Consider the following 27289-nt stretch of genomic DNA (forward strand, 5'->3'; position numbering starts at 1 on the left):
TTTCAATTTTAAAAAGTGCGCAACATCAAAAAGTTCACAAAAATGTTTTCCAATCTTGCAGATGGCAATTTGTTCTCGTCATTTCCTGTGGGAAAAAGTTTCAATTTAGATCTAGGTCAAGACTAATACTTTTGATTTTAAATAAAGATTTTTTGATCCATAAAAGTAGAACTAATTAGTTCAAAGGTGTCGTATCTTTTATCATGGTCAATCGGTCAGTATATAAAGTAAAGACTCGTTTATAAATGCCTTGTACATATATATATTTTTTTAATATATAGCTTTAGTTTATTCACAAACTAGATCTAGAGTAGTTTATGCTATTCGGACACCTATAGGCCCAAATTTGAAAGTTTGACTTTGACAGCGCATTATTTTACAATGGTTTGACATAAAAAAGAAAATGACGTATCAAAATCTTCTTTAGTTAAAGGAGAATAAGGATGACTACTTATATTTGTTCCCCAAACCTATATTTGTTATTATATTTAAGGTCAAAGAGGCTCTGTGTTTTCATTTAAATCGGACACATTTGACCCACATTATTTGATTCCGGACACCATAATTTATTTCGGACAGTCTCTATATTTAGGCATCAATAAACTCAGATTTTAATTCTATATTAACATTAACTAAATTTTAAGATTCCCAGGCATAGCCCCTCACATGAAATCATTACGATGTTTTCGAACTATGCATAAATACGAACACAAAAAATTAAAATATGAACACACTTATTCTACCAAAATTAGGTCACTGGAATAGTGATTTCTGCGCCGACTTTTAGACTTATTTTATGTTTGTTTATTTTATGTGTGTTGAATGTTTGGGGTTTGCATGATTAGATGTGTGTTGAATGTTTGTGTTTTTTTTTGTTTATTAATTTAATAATTTCTAATACAGATGATCTTTTGTAGTATAGTAGGCCCCTATAGGTTACGATAGCCATTCGATCTTGACTAACTGAATTCTCTATATAAATCTAGATCTATCTAGTAGGTCTAGATCTAGGCATTTAACTTCATTCAATGTACCAAGCTCACTCCAAACATTTGCCCATTTATTCTCTAATGAAAAAAAACAACAACAAACGAACAAATATAATATAAGATCAATTTTATTGATGTCCAAAACTGTCTGTCCGAAATAAATTTTGGTAAGAAAATCGTAATTTAATTCGGACACCGTATTAATTTTTTTTTGGTATGGAATTAGAAAACTTGGCTTATGAATCAAATAAATTAGCTCCAAAAACAGAATAAATATTGCCAGGCTCATTAGTATAGACTTAGCCAATCAAAAAATATAGTCTTAACTCTAGGAAGAGGTAAAGTCATCCGGGTAACATAGGAAAAAACAACAACCTGACTAACACATTTGAAATTCGTTTTTCTTACATAAAAAGACAGCTAAATGGAAGGAAATTGGGTTGGAATCATTGGAAAATGGACAAGCACATTATACAGCGTGCTAGTTTTATAATACATATTAAAATAATTATTTAATGACCACAAAAACAGCGAATGTCCGAATTCATGTAATGTCCGAAATAAATAAACTACTATAGATCTAGAGTAGTTTATGCTATTCGGACACCTATAGGCCCAAATTTGAAAGTTTGACTTTGACAGCGCATTATTTTACAATGGTTTGACATAGAAAAGAAAATGACGTATCAAAATCTTCTTTAGTTAAAGGAGAATAAGGATGACTACTTATATTTGTTCCCCAAACCTATATTTGTTATTATATTTAAGGTCAAAGAGGCTGTATGTTTTCATTTAATTCGGACACATTTGACCCACATTATTTGATTCCGGACACCATAATTTATTTCGGACAGTCTCTATATTTAGGCATCAATAAACTCAGATTTTAATTCTATATTAACATTAACTAAATTTTAAGATCCCCAGGCATAGCCCCTCACATGAAATCATTACGATGTTTTCATACTATGCATAAATACGAACACAAAAAATTAAAATATGAACACACTTATTCTACCAAAATTAGGTCACTGGAATAGTGATTTCTGCACCGACTTTTAGACTTATTTTATGTTTGTTTATTTTATGTGTGTTGAATGTTTGGGGTTTGCATGATTAGATGTGTGTTGAATGTTTGTGTTTTTTTGTGTTTATTAATTTAATAAATTTCTAATACAGATGATCTTTTGTAGTATAGTAGGCCCCTATAGGTTACGATAGCCATTCGATCTTGACTAACTGAATCCTCTATATAAATCTAGATCTATCTAGTCGTAGGTCTAGATCTAGGCATTTAACTTCATTCAATGTACCAAGCTCACTCCAAATATTTGCCCATTTATTCTCTATTGAAAAAAACAACAACAAACGAACAAATATAATATAAGATCATTTTTATTGATGTCCAAAACTGTCTGTCCGAAATAAATTTTGGTAAGAAAATCGTAATTTAATTCGGACAACGTATTAATTTTTTTTTGGTATGGAATTAGAAAACTTGGCTTATGAATCAAATAAATTAGCTCCAAAAACAGAATAAATATTGCCAGGCTCATTAGTATAGACTTAGCCAATCAAAAAATATAGTCTTAACTCTAGGAAGAGGTAAAGTCATCCGGGTAACATAGGAAAAAAAAACAACCTGACTAACAAATTTGAAATTCGTTTTTCTTACATAAAAAGACAGCTAAATGGAAGTAAATTGGGTTAGAATCATTGGAAAATGGACAAGCACATTATACAGCGCGCTAGTTTTATAATACATATTAAAATAATTATTTAATGACCACAAAAAACAGCGAATGTCCGAATTCATGTAATGTCCGAAATAAATAAACTACTAATGGGGAACAGATTGTCTCTCTAGATGCATAATGCTATATATCTAATCTAGAATTGGAGACAAGAATCTAGTGATCTAGATCTAGTCAGAATTGGTTCAAAACTGGATATTAATCGGGGCCAAGATAGAGATCTATATGCATGACTAGATTGACACAAGAAATGCGTAGGACGTAATTATCTTCTTATTTGAAGTAACGTCTGTAATAAATAATATATTCTATTTATTCTTCTCTTGTATTGTCAAACTATCTGCAAAATATTATCTTATAACTACAGCCTAAATTGTGGGAAGCATGGTCGAGAGGCCAAGTGCGCTTGAACTTGGCTTGGCTTGGCTACCTAGAAGGCGGCTCGAGGTTCGACACCCAACTCGGGCAGAGTTGTTTTAACGCTTATAGTTGTGCCACGTCAATAGCGGGCTTTTATTATATTATTATAGCTTTTTTTATATAGCGCTAATTTCATGCTTATAGCAGCACTGAAAACCAACTCCTACTGGTCCACAAATGAGATTGGACCAAAAGCGCTCTGAGCATGCTATAACTATGAAAGTAGCGCTATATAAAAGCTATAATAATAATTTTAAAAATCTAGATTATACATAATAGTTAATTATAATAATAATGATTTAATTTATAGAGTGCTGTTAACAAAGAAAATGTAGGCTCAAGGTGATGTGATAACATTACAAACACAAACGACGAAATGACAAAGTAATAAAAAAAAAACAAACAACTAAACACATGGGTCTTAATGTTAGGATGGCTTCCTGGTCGTGCGGTTTGCGCGCTGGACTGTCGTTCAGATTTATCGATGGTCCAGGGTTCAAACCCTGCCCTCTCCCATCCCCCGTCGTCCTGCGGGAGGTTTGGACTAGGAAGTAATTATCTTCAACTCTGAAGGAACATCCGAAACATGTAAAACATTTTACAAACAAACAAACATTTAATGTTCTTCTTGAATGTAGTGTAGCATGTTGTCTGTCTGAGATCAATGGGGAGTGAGTTCCAAACCTTTGGTCCATGTGGGAAGCGTGGTCGAGACGTACGCTTGAACTTGGCTTGGCTACCTAGAAGGGGGCTCTAGGTTCGACACCCGACTCGGGTAGAGTTGTGTTTACTGAGCGCCTAAAGGCAGCACGGAAAACCAACTCCTAGATACCCCCCCCCCCCCCAACTGGTCCACAAATGAGATTGGACCAAAAGCGCTCTGAGCATGTTATAAGCATGAAAGTAGCGCTATATAAAAAAAAAAGCTAGAATGTACTAAAAAGAGCCCGCAGACAGTAGCTATTGACGGAGAAACGTGGCACCACTGGAAGCGTTAGCGAAGTGTTCTCCGAGGGACATATTGAGTGATCAGTTCGCTACACGGGCATTTCTTTATTGTATATACACTGATGACAAAGTGTGGCCACACTGTAGTCGATTCTCGCTTTCACAAGAAGCCAATGGAGTGTGCGCAAGAGCGTAGTACCAGTAGGACATTTAAAAAAAAAAGACTCGATATAACCCACCTCTCTCAAAAGTTCTGAATATGCCCTCGATCCCATTATGTATAAAATATTAAACTTATATATGCCAATAAGATAAACATCGATTAACCTAGATCTAGGTAATTTATCATTGGTTAACATGCATGTCTAGATGCATGACGCTACGACGTAATCATCTACTTTTTTGAAGTAACGTCTGTATTTTATAAGATAAGAATATAGATATAATTGGTTTTATAATAATGTGTGTTACAGTTTTCTATTCTATCTAGCTATAAAGAAACTACGTTAGTTTCTCACTAAGTCTAGGGTTTCTCTGGGTTCAACTGTAATTACAAAACACACAAAAAAAAAAACTCATCAAGACAAACACAGAAACTTTATTACTCAATCGCATATATCACACACTGGCCTCTGTCCTTGTCTAGACTAACACACTTCCGGTCATTCGCGCATATTTAAATAAGAATAGACTAAACACACATACACACATTCATCTCTGACGATGTTCGACAGGTAGATCTAGACCTATTTTTTTTTTACCATGATTTGTTTAAATGCAGCAACTGTAACAGTAGCTTCAAAATGTAAATCTAACAATGTCCACTTGTGGGGCTCATTCTTGGGGAAAAAAAGGGGGGGGGTATAGCGACTTAAAGGCGCGCTTTTATTTTTTTTATTTTTTGAGCGTGCAAATTATAGAAAAATCTGTTTTTAAATTGTCGCTATTTCCATAGTTGAAAAAGGTGACAAATACAAACGACATTATACCCAATATAAAAATTACAGCTATTTAATTACCAGGACTCTTTTTTTTATTTTCGAAGATGATCTTTTATGTTGATTTTGAGAAAAGCGTTGGCAATAAAATCGGCTCAAATTGAATTTTAATTTGATAGGGTCGCCGCATATTATGAATATTATATGCTGTATCGGTTGTCGTTCTTATGTTTACATGTGCTTGTAACTCGTCTGTAAGAATGTGTTCACGAAATGTGTGCTGTGTAGTCATTCAGTGTGTTAAAGCCATACTAAGCGGACATGGTTTTAGACTCTGTTATCATTATGTTCATAACAATTAAATACACTGCAACTATCAGGACACCACATGAACGACTTCCTGGATTCAACAGAAGAAGTGGTTCCGGGACATCTCTGCCAACATGGTTGACCAGTCTGGGTCCTGTCCTGCTGAAGAAGAACGTTAGATCGTCTAAATATGATCCCATTACAGAAGAAGTTGATTGAGTTACATGCAACCCTCAATACGCTGTTATCCGAACACCAAACGGTCGAAAGGAAACAGTCTCATTACGAATGTTAGCCCCTAGGGAGGAACTAAAGGTTATAGAAAATGAGAATCAGAGTGGAACAGAGCTTGATACTGACTGTCCTGTCCAAAACTCGCCTCCCAGGAATCAACCTACTGATTCTACGATGGCTGAAGAAACCACCAGCACCACCGTAGACATAGCCAGACCGTCGAAATCTTAAGCAGACGAAACTACACATAGAGAAAGGAGAACTAGGCCCAATTACAAAGAGTAAAAGCTCATCGGCTTACTAGAACTCTTAAGTTGACATTCAATTTGGCAATACTAGTCTCCAAAATGACACTTGTTAATTTTATTATCTTCATGTTACTACCTTACTTGACTTTGGCTATGAAGGTACTGTTAGCATTGGAGGAAGAAGAATTACTAACTTGCGCTTCGCAGATGACATTGACGGACTAGCAGGGACAGAAGAAGAAGAACTAGCTGACCTGGTCATGGCCACATTTTTATATGCTTGCGAGTCGTGGACGTTGAATGCAGAGCTTGAGAGGAGGATCCTAGCAATGGAATTGAGATGCTACAGAAGGATCCTAGGCATCACATTCAAAGACCGCATCACAAACCAAGAAATCAGAGACAGGGTTAGGCCCTACTGTAGCGATCGGAGCCCATGACGACCTGCTAACTATTGTAAAAAGACGAAAGCTTAAAACCTTTGGCCACATTACAAGATCTACGGGGCTCACAAAGACCTTCCTTCAGGGAACAGTGACAGGGAAAAGAAGAAGAGGCAGACAGAAAAAGCGATGGGAGGACAACATTAAAGAATGGACAGGCCTGCCATTGAGAGAGGTTCTAAACAAGGCAAAAAAAAAGGGAGGAATGGAGAAAGACGGTCGACAAATCTTGCCTGGTGCCCCAACGGTCCAACAGACTAAGTGATAGGTAAAGGTAAAAAAAGGTAAACTTGACTTTAATATGATACTTGATTTATCATTTTAATAAGCTATTTGATCTATCATGTTTTATCTGTTACAGCATGTCCTGCTATTCTACATTGTTTGTTTACTTGAACCTCTATTACTGTTCTACGTTGACTTAATTCTTTCATTGTCATTCATTTCATTCATTCATTTGGCCTCCTTCAGTCATAGGACGACTATGGTTCATCTCAGAGCACACTTCCTCGTGTGGCTGTGGAGCCCTATTTTGGAGAGACACTCCCGTCCACAGATAGCGCAAGTTAAGGTGGTTTTTGCTTCGGTGGTAGAGGAGCTGGCCGTTTTTCGTATTGTGCGTTTTTCTTCCTGGGCTGAGACCCATGTACTTTCACTGTCCATAGCTTTCTTGGTCACTGTCTCTCTCCACCTGTTGCGGTCTAGAGCTATGTCTTCCCAATTGTCAGTATTGATGTTCACTGATTTGAGGTCACGTTTTATTACATCTATGTAACGGAGGTGGGGGGCGACCAGTTTTTCTTGTGCCAGTCGCGAGTTGACCATAGAGGATGACTTTCGGGATGCGCTTGTCCTCCATCCGGCGAACATGTCCAAGCCAGCACAATTTGAACTGGGGGTGAATGTTATGAATATTATATGCTGTATCGGTTGTCGTTCTTATGTTTATATGTGCTTGTAACTCGTCCGTAAGAATGTGTTCACGAAAAGTGTGCTGTGTAGTCATTCAGTGTGTTAAAGCCACTCTAGGCGGACATGGTTTTCGAATCTGTTATCATTATGTTCATAACACCGCACAAAGATTCTACCCATCTTTCGAGTGTCGTACCATTGTTCTGTTGACGTCTTTCGCGTGCCAAAAACAAGCCCGCTATCCTGGTTTTACGACAAGCATTTCACCGACAAATGGTTCACCGGCTATTGGCTAATTGGCTTACGATAATTTTGTTCACACAACTAAAGGCTCATTTAAAGCTAGTTACATATTCACATTCTGCAAGCGTGTTTGGTTTGTTTATATTGAAAATACAAACATACATTTAAACTCCCCTCCATTATTATTTGTACAAATTTATTTACGATTTGCTAGCTCGGAACAACATTAGGCTTTATTCGAGTTTTATTAAATTTAATGGTAGTTTTTATTTTAGATTAATAATAGCAGATGTAGTTATAGACTCAACTAATCTTTACAAGAATCTGCGATTCTATGTCATATTCTTTAAAGCCTATGTTATGCCAGGATAGTTTTAGTTTTTTAGGATAGACGATTTGTTTAGCAAAACATTAGAAACAAAACTGAGTTGAATTGAGTTTACTCTTTCTCTCCTAACTGACGATACCAACGTTGATTTCACCAGAATGTGGTAAATAATTACGGAGAGAAAGAGTTAAAATTACATCTACAGTTGTTGTTTTTTTAATGTATCATACAACAATAACCTCTTTTATATTAGACGGTCAGTGGTTCGAATCCTGGTGAAGACTGTGATTTTTTTTAAATTTCAGGATCTTTAGGGGGCCTCTGGATCCACCCAACTCTAATTATTTGACATCAGTTAGGAAAAAGTTAGGAAAAAGTAAAAGCGGTTGGTCATTGTGCTGGCCACATGACACCCTCGTTAAACTCGGGCCACGGAAACAGGTGACCATTACATCATCTGCCCTATAGATCGCTTGGTCTGAAAAGGGGGAGGATATGAGACTGGGGGTGGGGTGGCTAAGTGGCAAAGCGATTGGCTTCCGAAATGGGGGTTCCAGTGTTCGAATCTCGGTGGAAACTAAGATGTTTAAAATGTTAGGACGCTCTTGAGTACCTTAACTACCTGGCATTAGTTGATGAAAGTAAAGGCGGATGGTCTTTGTGCTGGTCACATGACTACCTGGTTACCATTCGGCTAATAGAAACAGGTGAGCTTTATATCATCTGCCTCTATACATGTGGGAAGCGTGGTCGAGAGGCCAAGTGCGCTTGAACTTGGCTTGGCTTGGCTGCCTAGAAGGGGGCTCGAGGTTCGACACCCGACTAGGGCAGAGTTGTGTTTACTTATCGCCTAAAGGCAGCACTGAAAACCAAACTCCTAGATACCCCCCCCCCCCACTGGTCCACAGAGATTGGACCAAAAAGCGCTCTGAGCATGCTAAAAGCATGAAAGTAGCGCTATATAAAAGCTATAATAATAATAATAATGTCTGACAAAGGAACATACCCATCTATACTGTTTAGATTTTATTAAAATTCAGAAACTTTTTTTTCTTATGTTAAAACTATTGTGCCGGTTTGTAAATTAATTTAGATAGCTCTGTCCTTACTTTATAAATAGTTCGTAACATAGAAAGTTGACACTTTACATTCGTTTGTAGAGCCAGAGTGTCTAGATATAGATGTATCGTGTCCATACAATAAAATTATGAATTCGAAAACATGTGTATGTATTTTCTCATTCTGATCAGAAAACTAAATCGAAATGGTCACGTGCTATTGATTCTGATGACCCTTGAACTAGGAAGCCATTCACAAGAAGAACAAGAAGAAACGTCACAAGATGAGATAATCAATGTCCACATCAGGAAGAATTCATATTACAACATTAGCCGAAGTTTTTTAAATCTTGGATTTCCGCATCTCTTCTTCAAGTGGTCCAAATTCCCAATGAAGTAAAAGATTGGACTTCTTTTTTTTAAATTTCATTTAATACTTTATATTTTAGTGACACCCATTTCTTTAACTCTTTCTCTCCGTAATTATTTTACCACGTTTCAACGGAAGTCTTCATTTTGCTCATTACTATTTCATTTCCCTGTTATGATTAAGCTTCGATAACGTTTTCGCTAGTTATCAGAAAATGTTTTATTTGGTCTAGAGTTAAAGGGGGAATCAATCCTCCTTTTATGTAACACAAAATAAAGTTTATAAAATTAAATATTAATCGAATCAACGTTGGTATCGTCAATTAGGAGAGAAAGAGTTAATGCATATTTTTACCGAGCTTATTTGAAGAAGACGGCGAAAAGAAAGCTAAATCGACCACCGGCGGTCAATGGTTATGTCTGCGGTGGGTGTGGCAAAATATGTAGGTCACAGCTGGGGCTGCATAGCCACGGGAAATACTGCATTCCTCACTTATCTTCGGAGTCACTCTGTCTGTCTGGTCTTAATCTTTTACATGCTTCTTTTCCCTACTTCCCATTCTCTTATCAAGACGAAACGTTACACAATGATTTATTTTCGATGAAAACACTTGAATCAACAACGGTGAAAAATCATAAAAGTATTCAACCCAGATCAGAGCTCATTTTATAACTCTAAAACCAAAGGTAGATCTAATCATTTGGGTTAAATAACCACAGTTCACTGGCATTCAGATTTTCCTGGCATTGGAGTATAATTATTGATAGATTAAGTTTGACGCACTTTTTAGGAAGATAAAAAAAAAAAATTCAACTGCAAGACGTAGAAATGTATATAGGTCTGTGATTCTAAACCTAGACGTAGAAATATATAGATATGTGATTCTACACATAAACATTGAAATATAAATATATAGGTTATGATTTTAGAAATATATAGGTCTGTGATTCTAAACCTAGGCGTAGAAATATATAGATATGTGATTCTACACATAAACATTGAAATATAAATATATAGGTTATGATTTTAGAAATATATAGGTCTGTGATTCTAAACCTAGGCGTAGAAATATATAGATATGTGATTCTACACATAAACATTGAAATATAAATATATAGGTTATGATTTTAGAAATATATAGGTCTGTGATTCTAAACCTAGGCGTAGAAATATATAGATATGTGATTCTACACATAAACATTGAAATATAAATATATAGGTTATGATTTTAGAAATATGGAAGTCTGTACTTCTAAACATAGACGTTGCAATAGATATGTCTGTTTTTCCACATATATATAGGTCTGTTATTCTACACATAAACATAGAAATATATTGGTCTGTGATTCTACACATAAACATAGAAATATATAGGTCTGTTATTCTACATATCAACATAGAAATATATAGGTCTGTGGTTCAATACACATGCTTATTGTTCTAATTATTTAAATAATATTTTCTTTTTGCTGTCATTTTGCTCAATGATTACCAGAGAATTATTTCCCCTTAGGTCACCGCAAGCCCTCAGTCTGTCTCTTGCCTTGCCTGATACAATCATACGCATCTATGGCACTCCAATCTTCACCCCTGAAGACGAGGTATATTTCGCAGAAAGAAATAATGAAGATTGGGAAATAAAGCGGCGGAAGAAAAAAAGAGAAGATAATAGAGAGGACGAAACAGATGAGAATATTACTGAGAAAGTGAATGGCTCACACGCCCAGCTAGTGGGACATAAACCACGCGAACTTATACTGACCAGTAAGACAGTTGTGCCCCTTTAAAAAACAACAACATTTTATCAAACCTTATCTGTCTGTCTTTATCTTATCTTATATAAAACGGACGTTACTTCAAAAAATAAGAGGATTACGTCTTAAGCGTGTTCCTAGGTCAGTCTAGTCAAGCATGTTAACCAATGACTTAAATTCGGCCAAGTCATTGGTTTTTCTGACTGGCTCTGGCAACCAATTCCATGCTCTAAGAGTACTGTCTTTGCCCTTTATGTCCAGGCTTGTTTGGTTTAAAAAGCAAGAAAAAAAATCCGGCATAGCAGCCAATCACCAACAGAGCTTCTGATGTACGAACTTACTCTAAATATCACAAACACGTTCAAGCTTCTTAAACAATCCATATTTCTTGGAGCAATCACGAAATATTATTTTTTTTGTTTTTTTTGCTTTGTTTTCTGAAGCTCTTAGTGGCATCCTCGTAGTCACTGCTTCAATTAGTAATAACAAAACAAAAAACTTTCTTCCCGGATGTGCCAAAACTCCGAAATATTAAATATCAACTTTGTTCCCCGATGTGCCAAAACCCCCAAAATATCAAATATCAACTTTCTTACCCGATGTGCCAAAACCCCAAAAATATCAAATATCAACTTTGTTCCCCAATGTGCCAAAACCCCAAAATATCAAATATCAACTTTCTTACCCGATGTGCCAAAACCCCAAAAATATCAAATATCAACTTTGTTCCCCAATGTGCCAAAACCCCAAAATATCAAATATCAACATTCTTACCCTATGTGCCAAAACCCCAAAAATATCAAATATCAACTTTGTTCCCCAAAGTGCCAAAACCCCAAAATATCAAATATCAACTTTGTTCCCCGATGTGCCAAAACCTCAAAATATCAAATATCAACTTTGTTCCCCAATGTGCCAAACCCCCAAAATATCAAATATCAACTTTATTACCCGATGTGCCAAAATCCCCAAATATCAACTTTGTTCCCTGATGTGCCAAAACCCCAAAATATCAACTTTGTTCCCCGATGTGCCAAAACCCCAAAATATCAAATACAACTTTGTTCCCCGATGTGCCAAAACCCCAAAATATCAAATATCAACTTTGTTCCCCGATGTGCCAAAACCCCAAAATATCAACTTTGTTCCCCGATGTGCCAAAACCCCAAAATATCAAATACAACTTTGTTCCCCGATGTGCCAAAACCTCAAAATATCATATATCAACTTTGTTCCCTGGTGTGCCAAAACCCCAAAATATTAAATATCAACTTTGTTACCCAATCTGCCAAAACCCCAAAATATCAACTTTGTTCCCTGATGTGCCAAAACCCCAAAATATCAAATATCAACTTTGTTACCCGATGTGCCAAAACCCCAAACTATCAAATATCAACTTTGATCCCCGATGTGCCAAAACACCAAAATATCAGCTTTGTTCCCTGATGTGCCTAAACCCCAAAATATCAAATATCAACTTTGTTACCCGATGTGCCAAAACTCCAAAATATCAACTTTGTTCCCCGATGTGCCAAAACCCCAAAATATCAAATATCAACTTTGTTCCCCGATGTGCCAAAACCCCAAAATATCAACTTTGTTCCCCGATGTGCCAAAACCCCAAAATATCAAATATCAACTTTGTTCCCCAATGTGCCAAAACCCCAAAATATCAACTTTGTTCCCCCGATGTGCCAAAACCCCAAAATATCAAATATCAACTTTGTTCCCCGATGTGCCAAAACCCCAAAATATCAACTTTGTTCCCCCGATGTGCCAAAATCCCCAAAATATCAAATATCAACTTTGTTCCCCGATGTGCCCCAAAACCCCAAAATATCAAATATCAACTTTGTTCCCATCAACAAATTTTTTTTTTTTTTTTTTTTAGTTTTAAAATGAATCAACTGTATATCTTTATTCACTAAATCGGTGACCTAAGTGACCTCGATGACCTCGGTGACTTAAGTGCTGTGCAGCCTCTGAACGCGAGTCTGACCTCCGCTAGACAGAACAGTGTACCGGTGAGAGGGAGCTCTTGTTCGCTTTTGCTGGCCTAGAGTCAGGGCCGGTCCTAACAATTGCGGGGCCCTATGCGAAACTGATTGCGCGGGGCCTAGTCTGGGTGGGAATAAGAATAACAAGTGAAAATTAAGATTTTGTATTAGAAAAAAAAATCGACTTTGCATTGTATTCATTCTTTACTAAGTACAAAATTGCGATCATATTAACTTTACTTTACTAACCTTGCAACCTATGGCATATTTATATGCCATTGACTATAAAAGTAAAAAAGGTATTTGAACTTTCGGTTTAGGTGAAAACTCGTCCGATTATTACATTTTATTACATGAAAACTGACGATTCCCTTTTTTTATTGCACGTAGGATTGGCGTTTTCCGTAATAAATGGCACCCACAAATTACAATTTTGTCAATTTTTCGGGTGATTTTTATGAGTTTTCAGGAGATTTTAATAAATGCAGGACATTTCCAGGATTTTTTCGTACACTTTTGCAATTTAATATTTGCACCTAATTAGCGCGGGGCCTATGAAAGCGCGGTGCCCACTGCGACCGCATAGGTTGCAGTGGCCTAAGACCGGCCCTGCCTAGAGTTCCAAGACCCGAAGGCTCAACTCTACCAGGCAGTTTCAAGAAGAAGAGACATGCTAACGAAATGGAATCCAGGATGGCAAGTGGCAAACTCTTTCCTATCTTATGTCTATGTTTGTATCTCTACAGAAACCGTATGGCAAGAAGTCGTGGAATTCGCTACAACAGTCAAATGGGACTTCATGTTTGGCTTTACTGCCTTCAGTCACATCAATGGTGTCTGGGACACAAGATACGCCATTACATTTCTGGAATGGTGCTCCAAAGAAAAAATACCCATACCCGAATTTCAACTAGGAAACGGCAAGTTGCATTTGGATATAAATGTTCAAATGGGTCGAGAATAAATGTTAATATCATGTGCATAAATATGTGTGTGGGTGTTATCTTCTTTGTGCTTTTTGTTGACATTGGATGGACATGTCATAAACACCCATTTTCCCAACCCTACCGAATTTCAAATTCAAATCTTTTGATCTATTGGTCAGATGATGTATTCAGATCTTTTGATCTATGGGGCAGATGATGTATTCAGATCTTTTGATCTATTGGTCAGATGATGTATTCAAATCTTTTGATCTATGGGGCAGATGATGTATTCAGATCTTTTGATCTATGGGGCAGATGATGTATTCAAATCTTTTGATCTATGGGTCAGATGATGTATTCAGATCTTTTGATCTATGGGGCAGATGATGTATTCAAATCTTTTGATCTATTGGTCAGATGATGTATTCAGATCTTTTGATCTATGGGGCAGATGATGTATTCAAATCTTTTGATCTATGGGGCAGATGATGTATTCAGATCTTTTGATCTATGGGGCAGATGATGTATTCAGATCTTTTGATCTATTGGTCAGATGATGTATTCAAATCTTTTGATCTATGGGGCAGATGATGTATTCAGATCTTTTGATCTATGGGGCAGATGATGTATTCAAATCTTTTGATCTATGGGTCAGATGATGTATTCAGATCTTTTGATCTATGGGGCAGATGATGTATTCAAATCTTTTGATCTATGGGGCAGATGATGTATTCAGATCTTTTGATCTATGGGGCAGATGATGTATTCAGATATTTTGATCTATGGGTCAGATGATGTATTCAAATCTTTTGATCTATGGGGCAGATGATGTATTCAAATCTTTTGATCTATTGGTCAGATGATGTATTCAGATCTTTTGATCTATGGGGCAGATGATGTATTCAGATATTTTGATCTATGGGTCAGATGATGTATTCAAATCTTTTGATCTATGGGGCAGATGATGTATTCAAATCTTTTGATCTATGGGGCAGATGATGTATTCAGATCTTTTGATCTATGGGTCAGATGATGTATTCAAATCTATTGATCGTTTTGGCAGATCTTTCTATCTATTGGGCAGATAATGTATTAAAATCTTTCAATCTATGGGACAAATTATGTAAAGATCATCTGTCTCTATGGGCAGAAGATGTATTCAAATCTTTTGATCTATGGGGCAGATGATGTATTCAAATCTTTCGATCGTTTTTGGCAGATCTTTCTATCTTTGGGGCAGATAATGTATTAAAATCTTTCAATCTATGGGACAAATTTTGTAAAGATCATCTGTCTCTGTGGGCAGAAGATGTATTCAAATCTTTTGACCTATGGGGCAGATGATGTATTCAAATCTTTCGATCGTTTTTGGCAGATCTTTCTATCTTTGGGGCAGATTAAAATTATTATTAAAATCTTTCAATCTATGGGACAAATTATGTAAAGATCATCTGTCTCTGTGGCCTACGGTTAACGAGTTTGTTACGTTGCTAGCACAACGACCACCCGCCAGCCTTACTTAGATGCCTTACAACATGCAATTGTGACATTTAACCCTTAAAGTGCCGAACTGTTTTACAATGATTGCATACACAATTCTAATGTTTAGAGGCTAAACTACCACACGCGTTTTAAGGGTTAAAAGACAACTGCTAAACTAACATACAGAAATTCTAAACTAAAACACAGCGACATTAAAAAAAAATACATTCTTATCTCATACAAGGCTTATTTGCAAATTTTGCTTTCACCACAAAAGTCAAAGTGTTGAATTATGTTAAAGATAGTAGGGACCTAAAGCTACTTTTAAAAAAAAATAAACATTTCCATTTCTTTCAGAACCAAATCTTTACGCCAAATACTTGAATATCAATGGTAGTACCGTAGCCAACGATTTCTCTGTGTTTCGAAATCTGTTGAAAAGATTTCCATTCTATAATTCAAGCAAGATCATTGGTCCAGATGTAACTCGCTTTAATGCGTCCAAGAAATATTTCGAAAGGTGAGAAAGGGGTTTATATATGCAAATTCTTTGTGAGCGGACTCGAGTTGTTTAGAAAACATATCCCTCCCACCAAGAAACTTCCGAATGATCTAGAGATGTTATAATTAAAAGTAATATTTATGAATCTACAATCTTGTGTCAGGGCCGGATATATCGAATAGCAAGACAAGGCGGCAGTTTAGGACTCACCATTAATGTGATCTCCACATTTCAAAAATTTAATTATTATTATTATTATTATTATTATTATTATAAGGAAAATTATATTAAATGTATGAATACAGGTATTATTGATTGCATGTTTTATGAAAGTTCGTAGAAAGTTAGTAGAGTCTTTCGTTTCTCAAAGTTCCATTGAAATATTGATTTTCTTTGAGGAGTCCTAGAGCTCTAAATAGCTATCGCCACACTTTCCACACTCTCGTGCTCCGTTATCTTTGTCTCCATTTGTCTCTCCCTGTGCTTCTCTCCTCTCTATTTCCATCACTATCCTCTACACTCTTTCTTTCTCTCTCTTTCTCTCTAAGTCACTCTCTGTTTCTCTCTCAGTCACTCTCTCTCTGTCTCTCTCTCTAAGTCACTTTCTGTTTCTCTCTCAGTCACTCCCTCTCTCTCTGTCTCTCTCTCTAAGTCACTCTCTGTTTCTCTCTCAGTCACTCTCTCTCTGTCTTTCTCTCTCTCTGTCACTGTTTCTCTCTCAGTCACTCCCTCTCTGTCTGTCTCTCTCTCTAAGTCACTCTCTGTTTCTCTCTCAGTCTCTCTCTCTCTGTCTCTCTCTCTCTGTCTCTCTCTCTAAGTCACTCTCTGTTTCTCTCTCTCTCTCTGTCTCTCCCTCTCTAAGTCACTCTCTGTTTCTCTCTCAGTCACTCGCTCTCTCTGTCTCTCTCTCTCATTTTTATGACGATGCTAGAGCTTCTATTTCTAATCCTTGTGTTTACGCCACATTCTATTTTTAGTTTTTTAAAAGCCAATGGATGTGATTACGTGGACGAGATCGCTTTCCATCAGTAAGTTCTATGAACTATTTTTCTAAGAATAGACTCAATATTAAATTTAAGTCTTTAGATTATAATCGAATTCAAATTTAAGTCTTTAGATTATAATCGAATTCAAGAAAAATATCAGATCGCAGTGCGTCATCTTAATGGGTGGGAAGCGTGGTCGAGAGGCTAAGTGCGCTTGAACTTGGCTTGGCTTGGCTACCTAGAAGGGGGCTCGAGGTTCCTAGATACCCCCTCCCCCCCACTGGTCCACAAATGAGATTGGACCAAAAGCGCTCTGAGCATGCTATAAGCATGAAAGTAGCGCTATATAAAAGCTATAATAATAATTATAATGTGTGTTGATTTTTTTGTGTTGATTTTGTGTTCATTATGGGTTAATTACATGACACTCAAAAGTTAGGCCTAATTTTTATTTCCTAATAATAACTGAAAACCTAACTTATGCGGTAATTATTCCTAATGATAGCAACATGAACATGATTTGTCTGCAAAAACATTTCATTTGTAAGAACTGAATCACAGCTTTTAGACTTACTTAGGTCCTCCCGCGCCGTACGGCGCATTGGGCGGCAAGCTGTCTCCATAAAGATCTGTCACTGGCAATGTCTGAAGCCTCCTCCCACCTGGTGATCACTGTTCTGAGGTCCTCCATAAAGGTGTGTCGCCAAGTAATACGAGGACGTCCCTGTTTGCGCTTTCCTCGTTTTGGCTTCCATGTTATCGCAACTCTTGGTGTGCGTAATTCATTTTGACGTAGAACATGTCCCGCAAACCTCAGTCACAACCTCACTAAGTGTTCGACTCCCAGTTCGGCATAGGATTTCCTTGTTTGAGACCCGATCTGTGTAACTGACTCCCAAAATCCGTCTCAGCCATCTCTGTTGAGCCACATTTAGTCTTTTCTCAATTTTGACAGATGACTTTCACGTCTCACAGCTTTAGAAAGACATTAACCCTTTTGCTTTTAATCTATGCCTGCCTGTTTCATTCTACTGTTAGGAGGAAATACCTTATGGCGAAGAAGAGTTACACAGGGGGTGTGGGGGTCAGTGTAAAGACCGCGGTGTTGGGTACAAAAAAGAAATACAATTAGGATCATCTAAGTTTTTGCATCAGGTTTTAGAAAGATGCCGTCAAGTATATCAGCTCAATTCTCACCATAGTACAAAGTGTCTAGTATGGTTAGAGTGTTTTCTTATTCACCTGTGCGCATCCACTGTCTTCCGAGTCATAAGAAGCCATTCATGGGCGTAGCCAAGATTTGTTTTCGGGGGGGGGGGGGGGGGGGTTTGGAGGGATTTTTCTCCCCTCCCCCCTCAAAAACATGTGTGAGTGTGTGTGTGTACATATATTGCTCTATGTTTATTCTATGTTACGCTATGTTTATTTTATGCTACGCTATGTTTATTTTATGTTACGCTGTGTTTATTTTATGTTACGCTGTGTTTATTTTATGTTACGCTATGTTTATTCTATGTTACGCTAAGTTTATTTTATGTTGCTCTATGTTTATTTTATGTTACGCTATGTTTATTTTATGTTACGCTATGTTTATTTTATGTTACGCTAAGTTTATTTTATGTTACGCTATGTTTATTTTATGTTGCTCTATGTTTATTTTATGTTACGCTATGTTTATTTTATGTTACGCTAAGTTTATTTTATGTTACGCTATGTTTATTTTATGTTACGCTATGTTTATTTTATGTTGCTCTATGTTTATTTTATGTTACGCTATGTTTATTTTATGTTACGCTATGTTTATTTTATGTTACGCTATGTTTATTTTATGTTACGCTATGTTTATTTTATGTTACGCTATGTTTATTCTCTGTTACGCTATGTTTATTTTATGTTGCTCTATGTTTATTCTTGGTTGACATTTCTTCCAGTTATTACTTCAAAGACGACGCCAAGTTTGAAAACTTCATGGATGTCAAGCTACTGAATAATTACAAAGTGCACCTAGAAGTGGGGAAAGAGTTAATGGAAAAGTACAACTGTAGTAAACCTTTACGCCTCACGGAAACCTCATCAGCGTCTGGAGGTGGGGTACTTAATCTTAGTGATACATTCGTGGCAGGATTCACGTAAGTACACAGGGTAGAGAAAGAGATTTGACCATAGCTCTTGATTTTGGTCGTTAGATAGCTCTCAATCAGGGCAAAAACAGCTCTAGATCTGGGTAGAATAAAATACCCAGAAAGACACAAAGATAAAGGCACATTCCTCGTCCCATTTGCTAGGGGACAAATTTGTACAAATACTCCTACTTCCCTAGTGTTATTAGAGCATGGAATGGGTTGCCTGAGCTAGCCAGGAAAACCAGTGACTTGGCAGAATTTAAGTCATTGGTTAACATGCATGACGCGTATGACGTAATCATCTTTTTTTAAGTAACGTCTGTATTATATAAGATAAGAAGATAAGAAACTTTAAACTACGCTCTAGATTTGGGTAGAAACCTTAAACTAAGCTCTAGATTTGGGTAGAAACCTTAAACGAAGCTCTAGATTTGGGTAGAAACCTTAAACTAAGCTCTAGATTTGGGTAGAAACCTTAAACTAAGCTCTAGATTTGGGTAGAAACCTTAAACTAAGCTCTAGATTTGGGTAGAAACCTTAAACTAAGCTCTAGATTTGGGTAGAAACCTTAAACTAAGCTCTAGATTTGGGTAGAAACCTTAAACTAAGCTCTAGATTTGGGTAGAAACCTTAAACGAAGCTCTAGATTTGGGTAGAAACCTTAAACTACGCTCTAGATTTGGGTAGAAACCTTAAACTACGCTCTAGATTTGGGTAGAAACCTTAAACTAAGCTCTAGATTTGGGTAGAAACCTTAAACTAAGCTCTAGATCTGGGTAGAAACTTTAAACTACGCTCTAGATTTGGGTAGAAACCTTAAACTACGCTCTAGATTTGGGTAGAAACCTTAAACTAAGCTCTAGATTTGGGTAGAAACCTTAAACTAAGCTCTAGATCTGGGTAGAAACTTTAAACTACGCTCTAGATTTGGGTAGAAACCTTAAACTAAGCTCTAGATCTAGTTAGAAACTTTAAACTACGCTCTAGATTTGGGTAGAAACCTTAAACTAAGCTCTAGATCTAGTTAGAAACTTTAAAGTCACTAAGTCTGGGTAGAACATTTGGGTCGAATGTACTTTGTTGTTGAACAACACTTTTCTCCTTGGCAAAGAAACGCTGGCCTGACACTATCAGAAAAGTCAAGATATAATTGCTCAAGGCCTTACTTGGCCTAGGATTTCGCACTCTGCTGATAACATTTAATAAAAGTGTAATCATTTTAAGTTTGATGATATTTATTTATTGTTTTGCTTTTGTGATATCACAGATGGATGGATAAATTTGGACAGTCAGCCTTGCATAATATTACCAAAATCTTCAGGCATTCTTACTTTGGGGGAATATACTCTTTGGTTAATAAAAAATTAAAGCCTAATCCTGTAAGTAGCTCCTGTGTAAAGCCCTAACTTAACTTAAACTTTCTACATAACTGCAAGGACTTAAACTATCGTTGATCTCGGCATGTTACTCCACTGTGTCTCAGCATCGTCACAAATGTACTGTGTCTCAGCATCGTCACAAATGTACTGTGTCTCAGCTTCGTCACAAATGTACTGTGTTTCAGCATCGTCACAAATGTACTGTGTCTCAGCATCGTCACAAATGTACTGTGTCTCAGTTTCGTCACAAATGTACTGTGTCTCAGCATCGTCACGAATGTAATGTGTCTGAGTTTCGTCACAAATGTACTGTGTCTCAGCATCGTCAGAAATGTACTGTGTCTCAGCATCGTCAGAAATGTACTGTGTCTCAGCATCGTCAGAAATGTACTGTGTCTCAGTATCATCACAAATGTACTGTGTCTCAGTATAATCACAAATGTACTGTGTCTCAGCATCGTCACCAATGTTCTGTGTCTCAGCATCGTCAGAAATGTACTGTGTCTCAGCATAGTCCCCAAATGAACTGTGTCTCAATATAATCCTACTTGACCTGTGTTTCATCAGGATTACTACTTGACCCTGATGTTCAAGAGGTACGTTGAAGGCCCTGTGTTAACAGTGAAGTCCAACCGGCCACGTCATATCCGGATATACGCTAATTGTGCCCGAGAGTAAGCATTCGAATAATCTAATATACGAAAGCAGAATGTAAGGCGTATGTATGAATGCATGTATGCATGTATGTATGTATGTATATGTATGTATGTATGTATGTATGTATGTTTTGAATAGGAAATAAACCAATTGACCAATCTTGATAAAACTTGACATAAATGTTCCTTAGATACTTAAGTGGGAACTTAAGGTATGTAAAGTAACCCTACCACAAGCTGAAGACCCTAAAAAGTAAAATAAATACCTAAATGTATATCCGTTGAAGAACAGAACTTTTTTACTTAATGCACACAGATACACAAAGTAAGGCCAGCAGGCCGCGTCTGGCTAGTATAGTTATAGTATAATAATAGTCATCCCTGTTTTATAATGGGGATAAATAGTTAAAAAAAAAACAATATATATCTATGTATATTGTTAAGGCTACCGCGCGGTGTTGATTCTTGGAAATATATCTAGTGTAGATCTGACTGGAAGTAACGCTGAACTCAACTACTTCAGTAACACCGGCGAAAGGCCGAAACAATCAAATATGTAGTCGACGCTGATGTTGTTCTACAAATATATTTAATAATCAAGAAGGGAATCGTCCGATGTCAGCTATGTCCGTAAATCCGTATCTATTCTACTGCTCTACAAGAAGCGTCCTCTTTTTTTTAGCGTCGCTTAGAGCGTTCTTATTTTTTAACCCACTTTACGTCATCGTCGCTAAGTAAAACTTTACCCTATTCCCGAAACAAATAACTAATTCCTAATCATGTCATAACAATATACACTGCAAGCTATACACTATCATGCGCTCTGCTAACTCTGCTTGACACAACACAACTAACTCAAGAAGTTGACAACTCTTTTGCAAAATAGTGGATTAAAGATTTTCTGATAGGGAGAGAACAAACTGTAATAATAAATGGCTCTAAATCAACACCGATAACAGTAAACTCAGGTGTACCTCAAGGAACAGTCTTGGGTCCACTACTATTTTTAATTTACATAAATGATTTACCAAATTGCATTACTTCAGGAACAAAAGTTAGATTATTTGCACACGATTGCATAATATATAGAACAATAAAAACTACACAAGACACAGATATTTTACAAAGAGAATTAGATGAATTACAGAAATGGGAATCAAATTGGAGCATGTCTTTCCACCCAGAAAAATGTCCGTTGTTAAGAGTAACAAAAAAACTAAAACATATTAATTCCACTTATCTTATTCATGGCAAACCAGTGACACAGACTAAAAACGCAAAATACATAGGTATTATAATAAAGGAAAAACTGTCATGGAATCCACATATTGATGAAACTACAAAAAAAAATCAAACAAAGCATTAGGGTTTATTAAAAGAAATTTCTATAAATCAAATAAGAACATAAAACTAAAATGTTATTTAACCTTGGTTAGACCAATAATACAATATGCATCCTCGGTTTGGGACCCCTCAACTCAAGAAAACATTAAGAAACTGGAACAGACACAAAATAGAGCAGTGAGATTCATAACAAACGAATATTCACATTTGACTAGAGTAACACATTTAGTAAAATCACTAAATTCAGAAAGCCTTCAGGACAGAAGACTCAAAAGTAAAGTAGCAATTATACATAAAACACTGAACCATAATCTACAAATACAAAATCAAAATCTAATAAAAATACTCAGAAAGACACAAAGATAAAGGCACATTCCTCGTCCCATATGCTAGGACAAATTTGTACAAATACTCCTTCTTCCCTAGTACCATTAGAGCATTGAATGAGCTAGCCAGGAAAACCAGTGACTTGGCAGAATTTAAGTCATTGGTTAATATGCATGACGCGTAGGACGTAATCATCTTCTTTTTTTGAAGTAACGTCTGTATTATATAAGATAAGATACTTAATGAATGTAATAAGTAAATAATCAAATGCTTCACAATTGGAAATACGAAACGTCTGACTGTAATCGCAGTGCTGAACTGACTAGTCTCGTCCTGGACCGAGGTATTATCGTATAAGTCAACCAGCTATTGGTTTAAACGGCCCACAGGTTGTGACGTTGCAGGCCAGTGTTAAGGCCTTCTGTAACCATTGGTCTCGCTTAGTCACACTCCTTCTTTATATGGGGTATACTAAGGCCTTCTTGAAAAATAAAAAAAAACGCCAGTCATTTCTACACGGTCTTATGACCATATCACACCCATATAGCATCCATACCGGCACTTTCCTGCAGGTCCGTCACTGGTCACTTGACACAGTTGACCGCTAGCAGCACGATGACCTATATCACGTGTGTCAGCTGATCGCACACAGTTATAACAATATATAAATAGCTGTTTTAGTGTCAGTGTATTTCTGTGTAAGTGGATTGTTATGTCAATAAATGGCATGTCAGTAGATTGTTATGTCAGTAGATTGACGAGTTAGTAGATTGTTATGTCAGTGGGTTGAAGAGTCCGTAGATTGTAATGTCGGTAGATTGAAGAGTTAGTAGATTGTTATGTTAGTAGATTGAAGAGACATTAGATTGTCAGAAAATTATCGTGTCACTAGATTGTTGTGTCAGTAGATTGTCATGTCAGTGTATTTTTGTGTAAGTGGATTGCTATGTTAGTAAATGGCATGTCAGTAGATTGTAGAGTTAGTAGATTGTTATGCCAGTAGATTGTTTTGTCAGTAGATTTAAGTTAGTAGATTGTTTTGTCAGTAGATTGAAGAGTTAGTAGATTGCTATGTCAGTAGATTGAAGAGTTACTAGATTGTTGTGTAGATTAAAGAATCAGTAGATTGTAATGTCTGTAGATTGTTATGTCAGTAGATTAAAGCGTTAGTAGAGTGTTATGACAGTAGATCGTTTCGTCAGTAGATTGAAGAGTCCATGGATTGTAATCTCAGTAGATTGTTACGTACGTAGATTATGCCAACAGATTATTGTGTTAACATATTTTTTGGCTAAGGTCAATTACTATTACTTTTCTTTTAATCATTTTATATATGTAAACCTGCAGATATAAACCTGGATCTTTGGTCATTTATTTAATGAATCTGAGTGACATGAAAGAGTACATCAATTTCACGTCTTTTTCTACACAAACTGTTTCTGTTTTTCGATTTACTGCCTACGAAGAGGATCTCCAGTCCAAGTAAGTATCAAGGGATAGATGGCTTAGCTCGGAATAAAGATGTGTCCAGGGATTGATTGCTTAGCTCTAGATATAGATGTGTCCAGGGATTGGTTGCTTAGCTCTGGATATAGATGTGTCCAGGGATTGATTGCTTAGCTCTGGATATAGATGTGTCCAGGGATTGGTTGCTTAGCTCGGGATAAAGATGTGTCCAGGTATTGATTGCTTAGCTCGGGATAAAGATGTGTCCAGGGATTGATTGCTTAGCTCGGATAATGATGTGTTCAGGGATTCATTGCTTAGCTCGGGATAAAGATGTGTCCAGGGATTGATTGCTTAGCTCGGGATAAAGATGTGTCCAGGGATTGATTGCTTAGCTCGGGATAAAGATGTGTTCAGGGATTGATTGCTTAGCTCGGATAATGATGTGTTCAGGGATTCATTGCTTAGCTTGGATAATGATGTGTTCAGGGATTCATTGCTTAGCTCGGGATAAAGATGTGTTCAGGGATTGATTGCTTAGCTCGGGATAAAGATGTGTCTAGGGATTGATTGCTTAGTTTGGATAATGATGTGTTCAGGGATTGATTGCTTAGCTCGGGATAAAGATGTGTCCAGGGATTGATTGCTTAGCTCGGGATATAGATGTGTCCAGGGATTGGTTGCTTAGCTCGGGATAAAGATGTGTCCAGGGATTGGTTGCTTAGCTCGGGATAAAGATGTGTCTAGGGATTGATTGCTTAGTTCGGATAATGATGTGTTCAGGGATTGATTGCTTAGCTCGGGATAATGATGTGTTCAGGGATTGATTGCTTAGCTCGGGATAAAGATGTGTCGATGGACCATGATGCCTGAAAGGTGAACGCAACATTAAATTAAGACAGATATGATGAGTGAGGAAGACTTTGAAAAATAACCTTTCACAAATGAGCCTTCATCTTTCCTTGTATTTCTTAGTTCCTTATGTAATTAGTGTGGAACCTGACGTGTACAAACGTTTACCAGATAGACAGAGTGAGCTGACATAAGCAGTCCACTACCTGTAAAAGGATTCCAATGGCATGCGTCTCAATTAGTCTCTGACTCCAACTACTAGCCCTCACGAATGGCTCAGATTTTTTGGTTGGTTGTCATCGCTGACAGAAGGGTCCAAGGTGATATTCTGGCACATGAACCAGTAACCTCCGGGCAGGAGGGGCTCGTTAGCCTTGACTGGCTACACACCCAGGAGATGGAAAACTTTGAATTCAAACCTCTGCTCGTTTAGAGCATAAGTTATGTGAACTCTGACACTTGAACCTTGACATTCAACCTTGTTGTCTTTATCTGGTATTTTATTATAGGTCAGTATACAATGTCCCGATCAGATTGTATTTTTAAAATCAAATGATCATTTTGTTAAATAGATTTTAAAAATAAATAGTGTTCATTTTTTTATATTTCACATATGGAGAATAGGGTGTCAACTATGGTCCGCAATATGGTTTACAATGTGATTGTAATAGTGTACTAATTGTTAACATTGTCTCCCTTGGTTTTCAACGCACTTGGTCCATCGTTGTACAGACTGCTTGAAGCTCTCACAACAAAAAGGGAGTTAATCCTGAGGGCAAAATCAGGAACCTGCGACCCTAAGACAGTTTGCAGACTGCAACACACAGTGCTATACCCTCGCAGAGCCTGCGCCGCCGCTGATGCCAAACTGTATCCATTTACTGTTCCTTTGGATATATCAGTTGTGTAGAGAGGCGGAAACCACAGCTAATGCGCGCCAAGGCATTCATCTATCTATGACATGATCCATAGTCACTTCGCGACCGAATGAGGTCATTGGTGACATCAGAAGCCTAGAATATTAAAACAAATAGATATATATGTGCAAGTTTAATGATTTGTTTTTATATCACTTTGTCTGCAGGAGAGTTCTTCTAAATGGCGAAGAGTTAGTAATGACTGGAAGTAATCTCCCTTACATGAAGGAATCTAGAGAGCTCGGCGACAGGATACTCATTCCGCCTTACAGCTATAACTTTATTTTCGTCACAGAGGCCAGAGTCAAACTGTGTATCAATTACTTTCAACAAGACAGCAGCAAAGACCAAAACGGCAACCAGGATACAAAAAACACAGTAGAAGTCAACGCCACTACCGGAAAACACAACACTGACTCAGACGACGACTCAAACAATGGTTGCCTATCAAAGCTGAGGACAGATGTGCCAGCTGCAGGATCTATTTTAATTATTTATTTGATTGTGAACAGTGTACTGCTTGTGCTTTGACCTTGACATTGGAACCTTGACATTCAACGATGTTGTCTTTCTCTGGTATTGTATGATGTGTCTGCATACGATTTACCGATCAGATTGTATGTTTAAAATCAAACGTTATGATATAAATAAATAAATATAAACACATTTCAATGTGAGGTTTTATCTTCTTTGGAATTCTCACGCAGGGGAGTCAACTATTGTCCGCGATGTAGTTTAAAATGTTTTTGTAATACAAATAGGAAACGTCCTTATGCATACATTTTCAACATAGTCTCCCTTGATTTTTAACGCACTTGGTCCATCGTTGTACAGACTTCCTGAAGCTCTCTCAACAAACACTTTTTGTTGGGCTGCGCTTGGAATGTACCGCTTCTTTCATTGCGTCATACGAACTAAATCTAATGCCCTGTAATGTCTCTTTGAGTGGACCGGACAAGTGGAAGTCCGACGGTATAAGGCTAAATGATCATAACACAAGCTCGTTCAATGTTGGCAGAATCTTATCTTATCTTATATAATACAGACGTTACTTCAAAAAAGAAGATGATTACGCCCTACGCGTCATGCATTTAGTCATGCATATTAACCAATGACTTAAATTCTGGCTAGCTCAGGCAATCCATTCCATGCTCTAATAGGGAAGAAGGAGTATTTGTACAAATTTGTCCTAGCATATGGTACGAGGAATGTGCCTTTAGCTTTGTGTCTTTCAGAGTATTTTATTAAATTTTGTTTTTGTATTTGAAGATTATGGTTCAGTGTTTTATGTATAATTGCTACTTTACCTTTGAGTCTTCTGTCCTGAAGGCTTTCTAAATTTAGTGATTTTACTAAAGGTGTTACTCTGGTTAAGTGTGAATATTCGTTTGTTATGAATCTCAC

At 36.9% G+C, this 27289-nt stretch overlaps 1 protein-coding gene across 1 annotated transcript; it reads left to right on the plus strand.

Annotated features, from left to right (window-relative positions):
* Positions 1-44: 44 nt before the first annotated feature.
* On the plus strand, positions 45-26557 carry LOC106058459 (heparanase-like). Its single transcript, XM_056007158.1, has 11 exons — positions 45-214; positions 9017-9220; positions 10708-10958; positions 13692-13865; positions 15711-15873; positions 16833-16883; positions 18773-18970; positions 20232-20343; positions 20911-21017; positions 24018-24152; positions 26053-26557. Exons 1-11 carry the CDS (start codon positions 204-206, stop codon positions 26414-26416), a joined length of 1770 nt encoding a protein of 589 aa, XP_055863133.1. The 5' UTR covers positions 45-203; the 3' UTR covers positions 26417-26557.
* Positions 26558-27289: the final 732 nt, after the last annotated feature.

Source organism: Biomphalaria glabrata, chromosome 12, assembly GCF_947242115.1.
Source record: "Biomphalaria glabrata chromosome 12, xgBioGlab47.1, whole genome shotgun sequence".
Classification (NCBI taxonomy): Eukaryota; Metazoa; Mollusca; class Gastropoda; family Planorbidae; genus Biomphalaria; species Biomphalaria glabrata.

Coding starts and splice junctions, on each gene's coding strand:
- LOC106058459 (XM_056007158.1), top strand. Junction 16,884..18,772: donor GACGAGATCGCTTTCCATCA/GTAAGTTCTATG, acceptor CATTTCTTCCAG/TTATTACTTCAAAGACGACG. Junction 24,153..26,052: donor GAAGAGGATCTCCAGTCCAA/GTAAGTATCAAG, acceptor CTTTGTCTGCAG/GAGAGTTCTTCTAAATGGCG.